This window comes from Anopheles aquasalis, chromosome 2 (assembly GCF_943734665.1).
Source record: "Anopheles aquasalis chromosome 2, idAnoAquaMG_Q_19, whole genome shotgun sequence".
NCBI lineage: Eukaryota > Metazoa > Arthropoda > Insecta > Diptera > Culicidae > Anopheles > Anopheles aquasalis.
Window position 1 is genome coordinate 68,798,147 of NC_064877.1, and position 14,764 is coordinate 68,812,910.

The 14,764-nt window shown below is 50.1% G+C and overlaps 1 protein-coding gene across 6 annotated transcripts in view; it reads left to right on the forward strand.

Moving 5' to 3' along the window:
- LOC126573376 (protein held out wings) overlaps positions 1-13,639 on the forward strand; it is a 23,040-nt gene extending 9,401 nt beyond the window's left edge. For 4 of the 6 annotated variants that reach the window (XM_050233440.1, XM_050233443.1, XM_050233441.1 and 1 more), the window contains exon 2: positions 1-464. This exon is cut by the window's left edge and continues 7,607 nt beyond it. Coding sequence is in view for 2 of the 6 variants with exons in the window: in XM_050233444.1 (XP_050089401.1) it covers positions 13,536-13,568 (33 nt within the window). In the remaining 4 variants the exon portion in view is untranslated. Of the gene's footprint in view, positions 465-13,535 lie in introns of those variants that run through there. The other 2 variants (XM_050233444.1, XM_050233445.1) reach the window with 2 other exon arrangements.
- The last annotated feature ends 1,125 nt before the right edge of the window (positions 13,640-14,764 follow it).

Here is a 14,764-nt window from a genome sequence, read left to right on the forward strand (position 1 = left end):
GAACCCCGCCACGATCAAACTGGTTATGTTCTGCGTCAAACGACGCTGCGCAGACAAATTATCTGGCAAATAATTAAATGTGAAATGACGTGTACAAGCAATGTGTGAGGATTTGCGCTACTCGATGTAGCACAAGCACTGTCACATGCAGCGTCCCGCGAGCTTTTGAAGCATCACGATTCCGAGGAGTTGATCATTCACCTCGAAATCTGACTAAAAATTGTGACGCGATCGGTGCTTGGTCATAAACGAGTGCGTCTGTTCGTGACGGTTTCGGCTGGTGGGTGTGCGTAATGTTGGATGGCACCCTACTGCTAGTGGGTAGGACGGGGTGGTAGCGAAAAAAAAACCGGTGGAAAAAGCTGTTATCCGCGGCTATTCGCGTGGCATTGCGCTAAATTATTTATAGCCCGTGACACAGTCCGCTGCTGTGCGCATCGAAAAGAGGTGGCAGCAGACGTATAGGAGCATAGAGTCGTGGGGGGGGGGGGGGGGGGTCCGCAGACCAACCAGAGGCGGTGGGAGCCGATCCGATGGTGATGCTGCTGCTGCTGCTCCCGTGCTGAGCTAACTGGTCTGGTCTCACGCACGGTGAGAGAAGCAAAGCGAGTGCTCGGGGTGGACGACATGTTTTTCCCTTTACACTAGCGATCTGATGCTAGAGAGGAGACCTTGCTGAGAGGCGACGACCTTACGGTGGCCGGTGTGTGCCGATGTCCGCCTTCCGTTCTTCCCGCACATCGATTCGATTCCATCTTTGTGGACGACGTAACGCAAACCAGAACGCGCAGGCCGCGCACAACATGCGCTGGAAACCGGAAAACGCCTCCCTGGCGGTGGTGGTAAGCGATAAGCGATAGCTCGAAGATGGGGCGATGGCTGGTTGCTACTGCGTGGAACCACTTTTCTGGCGAGAGCCAGAACAGATACACGATCTCCCCATTTCGTGTGCGTGCGTTTGGAGTGTACGTGTGGAAAAAAGGGGGCCGACTAATAAAGTAATCACCTGCACCTCTACCCTATGCTCGTCCTCTCTGGTTGTCTGCGGGAGGGAGTACTGGAAAATTCAATTTTTCATCCAACTCCCAGCCACTCTTCGAGAACCCTTTTTTTTGCAAAGTTGAAATCGAAAATCGGTCCAGAATAGTGGAAGGAAGCGAATGACTTTGCGCAAATTGTCTGACCGTCGGGTGTCAGCTTGCGAAGGGTGTTTTCCAGGGTTGATTGGATTGATTTCCGCACTCGGTTCGATTGACTGTATAATTAAATCGTGAGATTTCTAATTAATTTCGTGTTTAATGTTGAATTTAAACTCAAAATTTGATGTTGGGCGCATGCGCCACTGTGAGGATAAACTGGCGCGCCAGGTATTTAACCAAAGTTGGGTCTTTAGGGACTTCATTGTGTTGGAACATTGTTTTCGAACCTTTTTGAAGTGTTACGATCATTGCCAGTGCTACCTTGTACCCCGTTGTAGTCTTTGTGGAACGACACCACTGTGCGTACTCGAAGGAGTGGTTTTAATTTGCTCTGAAGCCATAATACATCTCTATTCATTGGCTCACTGGCGATGATAACCCTTCCGTTTCCTGAACGGTCCAGCGCAAAATCCTTGACCTACGTATGCGCGTTGTATGCATAATGATCGACTAATGATCGTTCGCGCGAATAGTAAGTCCATCCTAGAGGCGTCCATTTCGATGAGTCGAACTTAGGGAGGAGCACCCGGCACAGCTCAGCAACAAACTCCTCGGTCGCCTGTCATTAACGGAGCGAAACGCCGTTGGCTAGCTAATGGCCATCATGCCGTCTCCTTTGCTCTCCGTCCAAGATTAGCAGCGGGCGTCGCCCTAATGGGGCGCGACTGTTTACAAATGCTCTCCGCCTCGCCTCTCCAAGCCGGGCCTCTACCGTTGACAGCTGTCTCACGTGTTTCCGATACAGCTCTAGCTCTGGCGGGTACGGAGTCAGGCATGCATGTGCGTTCGATGGTCTCTGAACAGGGTCTTTTGCTGACTTTGTATAGAGCGAGAGCTTGCGAGAGCTCGCTGTCGTGTATCATCTTTGCTTAATGTTGTTCCACCAAAAAAAAAAAAAAAATCCAAACACGACCGAGACATCGACATTTTACCGGCGCATCTCATCACCAGTGTGCCTCCCCGTGGCGGCCATTACGGATAGTTTTCACGGAACTTTTGCCAACACCGTTCTCGCCGATCAGTTTCGATCTTGCCCTCCAATCACCACAACCTTGGCGACTGCGTCCTACTTGATGTCACGCGTCTTTCGCTACGATCGGCTGCAGCTACCTTGTCTAACCCGTCGCTGGTATGTCCCCCCCACCCCCCCAAGCTTGGAGTGCTGCTGCCACATGTTAGTGTTGGTGGTGTTGCGTGCGAGAACGGGGCAAACCGGTCTAATGAGCAGCCGCGTACGCTGTTTAGCGAATGTGCTGCTCAGCCACACGCCGGTCCGGCTCTGTCCACACGCCCAACAACGGACCCAGGCAAGGTATATGCAAATGCGATAGGCGGCCTGAAGCAAAAGAACAACAAGAGCATAAAAAGGGCAAAGATCAAACAGATCGCCCAGCCCGAGGCCCAGTCCGAGGCCCAGTCCGAGATGACCACATCGGCCATCCGATATGATGGAATGACGAAAGATTTTTGTTTTGTTTTTGGAGCGTTTTCATCCGGAATGGTTCGGAATTTTATGTGAACTTCTTGGCATAGCAGTTCGTGCTGGTATTGCTTGTTCTCGCTGTGTGGTTAAGTGTGATATTTTCATTTTTTTTTTGCAACGATTAGAATCCATGAATGCCCAATGATTAAAATCCACAAATACTCTGGGCAATCGTTTGAATTTTAATTTTCAAATATAAGCTGTTTGTCTCCACCGCCGATCGGTGCTTTTTTTGTGTATGATGTCCTGGCATTTCTCTCCATTTTTGTTTCTTACTCTTTGTCTCTCTCTCTCTCTTTTACTGTCTCTCATACTACTTAAAAACCCCTACTAGATTTAAGGAAGTGCTCCCAGCAGCACCAAACATGTACATAATGTTTTACTACGTGAAAAGGATACAAACACATATCTCTACGGTACCGCCGAACAACCAGCGAGAATGCTCCGAACCGGTGGACCCACAGTCTTATCACTGCCGCCGGTTTCTCGATGCTACTCGCTAGGTTTGCTCAGTGCGCCCTCATTAAGATTAGTAAGATGTAGATTAATTAGGACGATTTCCATGACAACCATTAAACAATGGCGGACCATTCTTTTTGAATCTTTCTTCCCTTGCGCGGTAATGTAGATTCGTCCAGTAGAGCTAACATACGGATTCTAATCACTGACCGACTGATTTGTACCATTGATGCTGTGCTGATGTAACGAATCAAACTAAATCTATAAAATGGAAGGGAAAGACACGTCAATAACTGGCACACAATCACTATCACCCATGGCACCCAGGTCATCCCCCGCGTACTAATCCAGCCGTCCTGGAGCGATAAAGAATTGCCGGAAGAGAGAGGACATGTGCGCTACGTATGGGCATTTTTTGCCCCCTCAATATAGTCCAGTCCTTGCTGCATTGTGTGCCTCATGTTATGAACCTTTGTTAATGATGCGTTTGCGTTACTGATAATGGATTGAGATTAATGAGCCTTAGGCGACAGCTTCGACGAGTAGTGGTCAGGGAGAACACGAAAGCTTAGTGCACTGAGACGGCAAACTAAAAACTCATGAGGCGCTCGGATCTACCATAACGATCCCCATTTCCTCGTCCGCTCTTGATGCCCATGTCCCATGTCTAGAACGTATAGAACATTAACGAGGCCGCCGTATGGCGGGAAGGCAAGTAAGCGCGGTGTGCAATGCTCTGAATAACTTATTTAGCTGATAGTGATATGATGGAATGGACGGTTTTTTTTTCTTAAGTATTTTTTTTTTCTTTCAAAAAGTTTTTGAAGTTTTACAACATAATGGTATGTGTTTGCGTGCGTGTGGTGTGTGGTTTTTTGTTGTGGCAAAATGTATAGTGTGTAAGCTGTAAGCGACGCGGGCAGCGCAACGACGTATTACACGATCAGTATGCAAAGTACAAGCATTAGGAAGAATTTTATCTAGCGGTAGCGCATTTTGCAGATTGTTTTACCCGTTTTTTTAAATCTGTTTTAATCTAATTTAACTTATTTGTTTGTTCTTTTGTGTTTTAATTTTTTAAATTAAATCTATACTCAAGTAATTTTTTAACAAAACTTTTGTGTGAGAGAGAGAGAAAACCCAGAAAAAAACAACCACAAAACACTTATTCTGTAGTCGAACAACTTAGTTTAACCAGGATGTATGCTTGAAAATGGGCCAGTGTCTCGGGAACGCAGCTTACGGAGGACGGAATTGAGCAAACCTTTGGTAGTGCCCAAAACCGCTAAAAATCACCAGACCGGGCCAGCATGAGACAAGAGATTCGCATCATGGGGTTTGGGCGCACAATTAACCGCTGGTGCCTCTGGTGCGATGCAACGGAATGCGAAGCATTAAACTAAAACGTAAACGCATAAAAAACGGGATGTTGGTAACCGACAAAACAAACAAAACAACAACAAAAAAAAATTACAAATCAAGAATGCCATACTTAATCGCTCTGTTTGCTAAGTAAGTGTTGAACGTAAATGTGTCTAGTATGTAAGCGATAGCGAGATGAAGGAGATTGAGCAAGTAACATGATGCAACCACAACATAAAAATCGAGATAGAATAGGTAGAACACGCTGCTGCAAGGCTTTGGCAGGAAGTAACAATTGTAAATTGCAAACATTCGCCAAGGGAAGAAGAAAGGGGTTAATCTATAGCGCGCCATAATGCTCTGAACACACGGTTTCGAAGCTCCTTAGTATTTTTTTTTCTTCTGTTCTACTGTTGTTGCTAGTAATGTAATGATAGTTGTCCTTATAACCACTGGTCACACTACACACCATCTACAGCCAAACTCACCAACAACGCCCCAATCGAGAGCTACACGCACAAGCACACATACACATAATCACTACAACATGACACACTACTCGAACAAATGCTACTTCTAACAACAAGGAACTCGCTACACTACACGCACGCCCGCACGCACCTACATACTCCGCCCTAACCCGGAGAAGCCTTTGTAGCATTCGGCCGGTGGAGCGGGGTGTGGGTGCGTCGGAAGCGAAATGGAACACCACTAGAAGACCAGCGGTAGTATAACAGTGCCACTCACAGTAGTAACCCGGTGCGGTGCCAAATGCCGCTGTCTGTCCGCCTCACAGAACACCATGTATCATTACAATTAATACAGGACTGTGCGAGTGCGAAGCTCGAAGCAAAACAGGAGCGACAGGGAGAGCATATTATTATAATAATAATAGTAGTAGCAGCAACAGTAGCAGCAGCAGCAGCAACAACAACTACATCTCCCTACTCAAAACAATGTTTTGCCAGAAACAACAACAAAAAACTTACGTTTAAATAACCTTCTCTTTAATCTGGAATAATACAGAGTTTGCTCAAAGTTTAATAAAAAATAACTCACTCATCTGTTAGTTTTTACTTATCTGCCGTGTTTTAACCGCCTTTTCCCCCCCTTCAGCGCCTTCAGTCCTTCAGTTTGGTCATGCGATCTCACCAACCACCAACCCCCAATCGATCGCCGGCGGTTGGTCCATCTCTTTCCTTCCTTCCTTCCTTCCTTGCGACTAGTACTACACCCAACCATTCCCAACAACAACAACAACAACAACACACACATACCACTCGCTATCTCTCTGTCACACTATCTCTGTGTTTTGCTAGTTGTCACAGTGATTAAAACCAAATCTCCATCTCACTGACACGGCTCTCAATAAGCTCTACCACCTACCCTGCCACCGATCCCCCTGTAATCGATACGCGACAGCAACATAGTGACGTCAGTAGCTTCCTGTGTCGCCGGAACACCATTCACTTTGTGAACTAGCATTTGAGTCGAGTTCGATCACTTACCGATTGCACCTAGACCCCCTTCCCCCTGACTCAACAACGCACGGGTTCAGTGACTTTCCTGCGTGTTTCATCTGGTTTTTGTTTCTTTTTTGTTTTTTAACATGGAAACTCACAAGCGAAACATAAAAACGGGATAGCTGTCGCTGCTGCAATGAAGGATCAGTCTTTGTCTCTTGGCCAATGGTGTCCTTAATCTAGCCTTGTCAACAAATGTATGTGCGTGTGCGAGTGACTGTAAGTGTGGAGTAACTACGCTCGGGCTCGGTGCAAACTCTGCTGAATCTATAGCCTTGCAAGACACGGGGTTTTGGGGCCTATGCTTTCGCCTGCTGATCGTGACTAAATGGGACAGCCTAATGGCACTAGCACTCCAGACATTTTTCATCCCTCCAATATCGTACCGTGATACCATTTATGAAGCGATAGAAGAGTGCATGATGTCTAACAGCCAATGGTCACTAAATCCGAGAAAGATTTTACAGAAAAAAGGGTAGTAAATCTCCCAAAGTTTCCATAAGAACAGCGCAACATTATGCTCCTCTGCGGTCGATAGTGGACGCTCTCCGCTTTGGAGAGATTTGCCCCGATAGTCACTTCTGTGTGTGCGCTGATAGAACTGATCATGTTTACTTTGGAGTCAAGAGCCAGATATGTGAAACATAGATTTTCCCCCCACCATCCTATCGATGCCACATCCTTGAAAATTCCCAGAAAACCATTAAAAATGGAATGGCAGCTGATGCTGTCACGCCGTCGTCGTCGTCCGTGGGTCGATGGGTGTACCTTACCGGTATTCACGACGCATCTTTAACCCTCGGTCACGGCAGTGTCCAGGTTTTCACTGCAAAGACCCTCCCTCGACTGCGCTGCACGCACACACCTGTTTGCAGGCGAGGCGAGACCCCATTTTCCGGATTGCGCCACATATTACCACAGTCCCTAATAGGATGGCAGGTGTGTGAATGCGCGTGTGTGCGCTTGATTGGATTGAGCAACACGGTTACGGTGTGCAACCGCGATCCGCATCCTTGGTATCTTCGCGCAGGAGAATGAGGTCTCTACCTTCCTCCCCTTTCGCTCGGTCGGTCGTTGCTCACTCATCGCATTGCAGCGCACCGCGCTCGCTCGCTCGCTCGCTAACTCCCGGCTAGCAAACCGTCAATGACCGGATGGCCTGACACTAATGATGCGGCACCGACACATAACCTCAACCGAATCGTAAATCCATCAACCGCGCCACCATGCTGACGGCGGCGACGGCGGTGGTTCGATGGCGACCGAACTGAACTGAAACCGCGGCGTCTCAATCGTCACTGCTAGGCTCACTGATTTCACCGACATTAGCTCCCCCCCCCCCCCCCCCCCCCCCCCCCCGGGTGCGTGGGTGCCGCGGGATCACCAAAAGGGGTTCTGAGATGAAGGTGCTGGTGGTGGTGGGTCAAAAAACCATAAAAAAACGTGTTTCATACCGTCCTCCGGGAGGGAATGCGCGTAGGAGACATTGCGCCCAGGTAGTGCGGACCCAAACAGATGGGAAAGGAGAGCGAAATCGAGTTGACGTGAGCTGGCTTGCCGCCGGTCGACTCGGTTCAACTCTAATTAAATTCAAATTAGTTTTGCGCCCGGTGCCGTTGTCGGCCACAGCAGCAGCAGCAGCAGCAGCACGTTGCTGTCTTTTACAATGTTAGAACCTCACCGTGCGCTTGAGGGTTTTTGCTAGTTCCTGTGCGAATTTTCTACCGTATCCCGATTGAATCGCCACTGCAGTTAAACCGCCAGATGGCGCCAAATTGTTTCCGCCCATGCCATCAACTTACAAATAGGGACAGCACATGTCGGAACAGCTTCCACCCAGGCGATGCGTCTAATCGCACACGCGCGCGCGCTAATTCGCTTTTGCTGCATAAGGAAAGTCCCGGGGTCCCCGAACGATCGTCCTACACTCCACTGGGTCCACTCGGCCTCGACACAAGACGACGACCGACCGACCGACCGGAGAATGTGCGCTGTCCGAAAAAGTGGTGACTCCTACACACGCGCCGGTCACCGGTTAACCGGCTACTCCCTATTTCCCGTATTCCCACGCGTCCCTCACAGGTCGCGGTGGTAATGCGGTGTGTCTGCTCGGGTGGAATACGAATCGAACGTGTAGCCCCCCACATGTCGGGGTATGTCGCCACTCACACCTCGCTGGATCTGGTTCGCCGGCCCACCTGCCTCGACCAGTCGTTGAGCACGGTCTAGCCTAGACTGGACTGAGGGAGCCCGGTTCAATTTATTTCCCTCTTTTCCCGAACCAACTCTAGAGGCGTTAGACTGGAACTTGTAGTCCAGAAATGGCGAACTGGAGGTCAAAGCATTAGCCCTGGCGATCAGGCAGCAGCTGAGAATGCTGTTTATCGCATTTTCCACGCATCTTTTGAGTTTGTTTTTTTTTTTTGTTTTAAAGTGGAAACCAACAGGACAGTTGCAACATTCGGTGTGGTGGAATCGGAAACAGTTGGCCCAGTTTTCGGGGAGTTTCCTCCACCGTGGTGGTACCCTGGGATCAATTAAGAGTTCCGACACTTGCTCCGATATCTGGATGAATATTATTTGTTTTGTTTGACGCACGCTCGATCAACGGACGTACAGTTTGTTACGGAAGACACCTCACCCACTTGAGGTTGTGCCGGGCGCACCGTGGTCACGCGATGTGACTCACCAGCGATACCACCAGTTGTTTCAGGTGTTGCCCATCAGCCCGCGCCAGTCGCCAGTCGCGGGTACGCTTGCCGCTTGGCAGTAATCCAGCTCAATCCGGCCAGGAGGGCAAGGTGGAGTGGGTAATTTGTTTCGTGGACGCAACGTTATGGTTTCCATCCACGGCGAGCGTTCCGTGGTCGAGCGACATTGGTGACGACCACGATGATGGTATATGGGACCTCATCATCATCCAGCACCGACTCATTGGATGGCCATATTTGTCGCCTTTAATTCGTCCGCGAGGGCGTGGGTTAAAACATTGGCACACGGCACACATTCCCGTGGTCCACGCGACGGCACAAGGCTTTCACGCCTTCGTGCCTGCCGGACTGTATTTGTGGTGTGCCAGTGCCAGTGAGTGTATCTTAGACAAGGATTTAATATCGATCAGCCGAGCGTGTGTGGGTGCTCCAAATTTGGGCTCACCTTCGACCGTCCGCCGAACACTTGCTGCACTTTATTGGTCAGTCCATTGTGGGGTGGGGTTGACGAACGGTCTTGTGGGAACCATTTACGGACGCACGGTGCCGTCCCAATCGTTCACCGCGAGTCTTGATCCGAGCCAAAAACGGATGTGCGACTCCAACGCAAACTGCTCCGTCCGGCGACTCAAGATCACTCTTGTCCAACTGAAGGGGGATTGTGGGCAGAGGTGGGTATGGTATTAACGGCAACGACTTCTGGAGGCGTCGGTGGCGTCACCGGACCGCCGAGAATGCGTGGCCGATTCTAAAACCTGAACGTTGAATCGATGAAACACCCACTTCCTGTTGACTTCCTGCGGCATTGTAGCAACCTTTTTGGGGGGCTTAGATGTCAGATCGCGTCCAGGAGATCCGATCCAGACAAAAATCCGAAGGATGGTGATGAATACCGTCTTAAGCCGGCCTAAGCAAACATCACCCCCCCAAGGATGGAAGTTCTGTTCCGCTCGCGACGAGTTTTTTTGGGGGGATTCACCACATACTCCGCACGATTTCGCCCTCGCCCTTTTTTTCGTAACCACCAAGGCTTAGCAACTCTCGGCGAAGAAGCGACTGCGTTTATTTTTATCATTAGAGAGCGGGTGTGGGGACGGCACCGGCATCGTACAACCGTGGTAAAGCCTTTTGTCGGTTTGGGGAAGAAGCTCCCATCATCAACCTTTCAGCAAACGGGCATCCGGGTGTTCGGGTACCCGTGCCGTTGACAAATGCGACGCGTTATCGTGCCCGGTGAGTCATGGCTGCTGAACCGGCGCAGAAGCAAAGATTGCGCTTACATTGAGACGAACGGTGTCAGAACCGCGTGGAGAGTAATTGGAATGATATAGACCGTCCTATAATCCCACGGGGGGGGCCGGGAGTCCACGATCGTGTAAACAGTTCACATTCGATTGCCTCACTGTGTTGGACTGACGAAACGTAGGACACGTCGCGCGCCTGACACCAACCCAATTCCAAACCACGGCAGGCCCGGTCTGTGTCCGGCCGCACGGTGAAATGTGTAATAATAGAATTTTCATAATTTTCCCACCTGTGTGTGCCGAACGCGAGAACGCGGCCTACCTTTGGCACGCTGACTCTGACTCTGCAGAGTATGTTTGTATTTCGGGGACCACCCCCCCTCCCCCACCCCTCCCCCAAAACACACAAGCACACGGGGGAGGAAGCAGCCGAGAGGTTCGGTTCGACGAGTCGCGCTGAAGATGAAAGCTGCCAGGTTGGCGACGCATCTTGGCGACGGCGAATAGGTGTGAAAACCACTAATCACCGCCAGGGGAAAGGGAATGTTGCAAAAAAAAAAACAAAACATTAAATAATAAAACGCAGAAAATGGAAACACTCTTCCTGCCGTTGTTGCGATGACTTCGTGCGTGCGCCACCACCAAACGGTCACGACGGTGGCCACTGGTGTTGTAAAACAGTGGCCGAATAGACGAATGAGAGAACTGAAAGGTTTCCCACTAGCACCAGTAGTAGCACCGGCACCCCACTGATCGAGGTGAAAGTCAGGGAACTGGTCAGTGTTTTGCCCATTGTTTTCCACGCTTTACGGGGACAAAAAACGGGTGTTTCTTTAAAGAAAACCAGAAAATTGCTGCAAGATACTTCTCTGCCAGCCAGCCACTATGTTGAGCTGCTGTTGGAGCAGAAAAGGTTGGAATGCCACGGACAACGATCTTCTACGACACTTTTGATTGTTTTGCTTTTGCTGGGATTCGCGTTGATTTCCACGATCCACCCAGTTTTCCACCAGCATCCCATTCACCCTCGTGTGCTGTGAGAATGGCTCTATTGTGATCGCCAACAACGAACTACGAACCGAAAGTGAAACGTTGTCGTTTGAACGAACACCCTGATAGTGATAGTGATCCCGGGTGCCTGCGTTGTCTTTCGTTCACTTTCTCATTCTCTCTTTATCTCTCTCTCTCTCTATTTCTTCACTTGCTTCCTCTAGTTCTCGCGACGCACCGGATACTACATCGCATCTGGTACACGGTCGCGGCAGATGAAAGTCTAAGAAAGTCACCAACCAACCGGCCACTCAGTCTGCCACTACTGTTGTACCACTAAGCGCAGCATGCAATGATGCAACCCTACCCAACACTCTAAAAAAAACACGTTCATCCGGCCGGCCGGCCGGTCGGTCGGTCTGCCGACCAAAAATGTGGCCTTTCCCCATACCAGCGCAACATCCGGTCAATAGGGCGGTGGACATGTTGTTGAAGAAGACCGATCGCCCCAGTCGGAGCATATCGCAACATTACTAGAGCCCCTTTCTGGCGTCACACGTCACTAAATGACCGTGGAAATCGACCATTTGGAAACATTGCAACGCACACCGCTCGTCTAACGGCGAGGAGCCAAAGATCCTCGGAACGTTCGTGCACTTTAGTAGAAGGTTTTCCACAGCCAACTCATTGAAGTCCGTTCAGTGTGCTGTAAGTGTGCTTTGCTGTTGCTACTGTTAACAAATGCGTTTGTGTTGGCTCGATCTGTTTTTGGTAACGAAACAAAACAAATTTCCCATTTTCCAACCTTGCCTACCCTTTTTGGCTGCAAGAAGGAAACATGTCATGGGGTGCACCTCGTTTGCTTTTGTTACGCCGCTAGCACCAGGCTTATATGGCTTACAAAGTAGGAACAAGCGGGGTGAGCGAGAGTAAGCGACCTCATCATGCACCCGAGATGATGGTGGGTTTTTCGGGGAGCGTCGTCTTGATCAACTGTGGACCTGCGACTTTCCGTTCGCTGCGTTCGATCTGCGTTGCTTGCGTGGCGCATGTTTTGGTGTTGTGGCACGAACTAACAGACGTACGGGATGCAGCAGCAGCATACCTTAGATTTGGGCCATTAGGCGTAGCCGTAGCCGTAGCAGCAGCAGCAGCAGCAGCTAGGGAAGCGATTGTTTTTCTTGGCCCAGCTGAGGCTAGTTGACTACCCTTTTGGCACCAAGATAGTGTGTGGGCGGGAGCGTGGAGTAAAAATAGTCTAGACGGAACCAAACCGCAACAGGGTGGTTCCAACGGTAGAATTGGATCGGTGTCGAAGGCTTTCGAAATTCCTTCCTTCCCAGTTAGTTCACGGAAAGGACTTCACGTATAGCAATCTGCTACACAATGGGAGAACTACGTTCAAGTTTCGTGACTTCTAGAATTGAACGTCGAGTCTCACAATCTGTTCCATGAATACTTTTCGCAGAAATTCCATCTTTAATTGTAAAGATCGTAATTCTCCATCCCGACAGCACTCTTTTCTTATTGGTTAGTAGTCGATTTCGGGTTTTAAAACGCGCTGCACTACTATTTGCAGCGGGAGAGGAAGCTTCCATTTCCAAACAACTATTTGGTCAGTGCTTCGCAACATTTCAACCTCATACATAGTTGAGCCGGCTTCTACGCCGGTAATGTAGCACAGAACCGCCTCACGCCATCATCCTGTCGCCATGCGGTCCCATTTGTTTGCAATCGACGCGGATGACGGCGAAGCGTGCGCACCCCCTGGGGGGGGAGGGAAAACACTCGTTCCACAGCAGTTAATGCATTCTTTCGCGCAACATGGCGCCAAACACTTGCCTTCGCCCTCAAATTGACTCTTCTTCCGTTCTGCGTGCGTTGCGAAAACCCGGTGGAGAGAACCTCCCCATGCTCCCGTGGTGGCAAATGGTGGCGGACGAGTTAATGTTCACACTTGCATTGATTACCTTTCCGGCCTCACGACTGGTGGTGGCAGACGATCGGAGGAGTTGGGGCGGCGATGGTAAAAGATGCGTTTAATTTTAGCACCATCACACCACCATTACACCCGTGGCCGTGGCTCTAATGGAAAGCGTTCCGAAAACTCATTAATGCGTCATCGCCAGCATTATCCTCCCTGGTCCCGCGCGGTATGCTCGAAGGGATCGCTCGGTGGTCATCGTCGTCGTCGTCGTCGTCATCGGTGCAAACAACAGCCATAACAACAGCATACAGCCTCTGCATCACAGCTTCACAGCCGTCTCTCGCTTACAACGCTCCCTTACCAGTCCCGCACTGACCCTTTCACGCTCGATTCGGTGTTTAATCAACTAAACCTTCGCTCCCCCCCCCCCGGGCTGTGATGGAACGTCGCAGGGCCGTGCGTGGCGCCGCTAACCAGAGGACTAAACGCATCCTTCGAAATCGAAATCGCACACGTGTGTGCACGTGGTAATGGTAACGCTTCACCCTTCGCCCATCACCTACCACCAATGGTATCGCGCTGGCAACTCACCCCCGTCATGTGTGAAGCCTCAATTTATAATTTAGATTTACCTTAGTCTCTTTCAATGTTCCAGGTCCGGCAATTCTGAACCGAAATGCACACCAACGTCCTCCCACCTGCGACCTACACCAATGGATACCACCATCTACAGCAGCACCAGCAGCAGCAGCAACCCCATTTCTACAACAATCATCAGCACCATCAGCAGCAGCAGCAGCAGCAGCAACATCAACATTACAGTCTGGTGTACCACCAGCACCAACCTCAGTACTTTCCCTATCAGCAACCGCTGTGGCAGCACCAGCGCGACATTTCGCCGTATCTGCGCCCTACTCATCATCAGTCTCACCACCGTCACCGCTAGTGCTGGGATGCTGGATGGCCGGTTCACCACCGCTCCCCCGCTACTCGATCCCGGCCCTTCCTGCGCGAGTGGCGCGACGAAGTTATCGAATATCGGTGCCGAGCTGTCCAGCGGTGGAACTTGTTGTGGCCGGAGCTGCGTGACCGGAAGATGGTGGTCGCGGTTGCGGTGCGCAAATATTAAACCATCATTGCCATCATCGCCATCAACAAACATCACCACCGATACGCGGCTTCACGAGTGCGCGTTTCGTCTAGCATTCCGATGAGCAATAGACCGGAAACGATCGATGAATGGGTTGTTGCGTGCGAGCCACACGAATCCGTGGTTGGTTCCGCTAGGCGCGCTATTCGTGGTTCGACCGGTATGGCGCGGTATGACAATGTGCGCTGTCTTCTGACATCACGGGCTATCTACGCACGCCCGTTGTGTCCAGTGTTTATTTATTCATGCGTTACGGGATTTTCGTCTTTTTTTCGCTGGTTTTTTTTTATTACTATTTGCTGGCGTTTGGGCGTGAAAGCCAGAAAGTTATCACCCGGTCCCTGGTCAACCACGCGGAAGTGTTCAGAAAACCAACAACAACCACAACAAAAATATGCGCTTATTTGAATACTATTTGTTCGTGCATCATTCAGTGTGTGCAAATCTAGTGAAGATGTTACTCAACCGGTGTGATGTGACAGTACGTGTGCGTGGGTGTGTAGGGTGGCTGTTGTGTGCAATCTGATTCCGTGCCGTGCAAGGATTCTGAAGGCGTAACAAAAAAAAACTTCATCCTGGCCCGTCGTCCTAGTCATCGAGGTGATTGAAATTAACGTCAGCAGAGGCAGCAAGGAGAATGGCGCACAGTGTTATCTACATTTTCGCCACAGGTAAGATCACAATGATTGCTGATTTTACAGCGCAGGCCGAGCAGC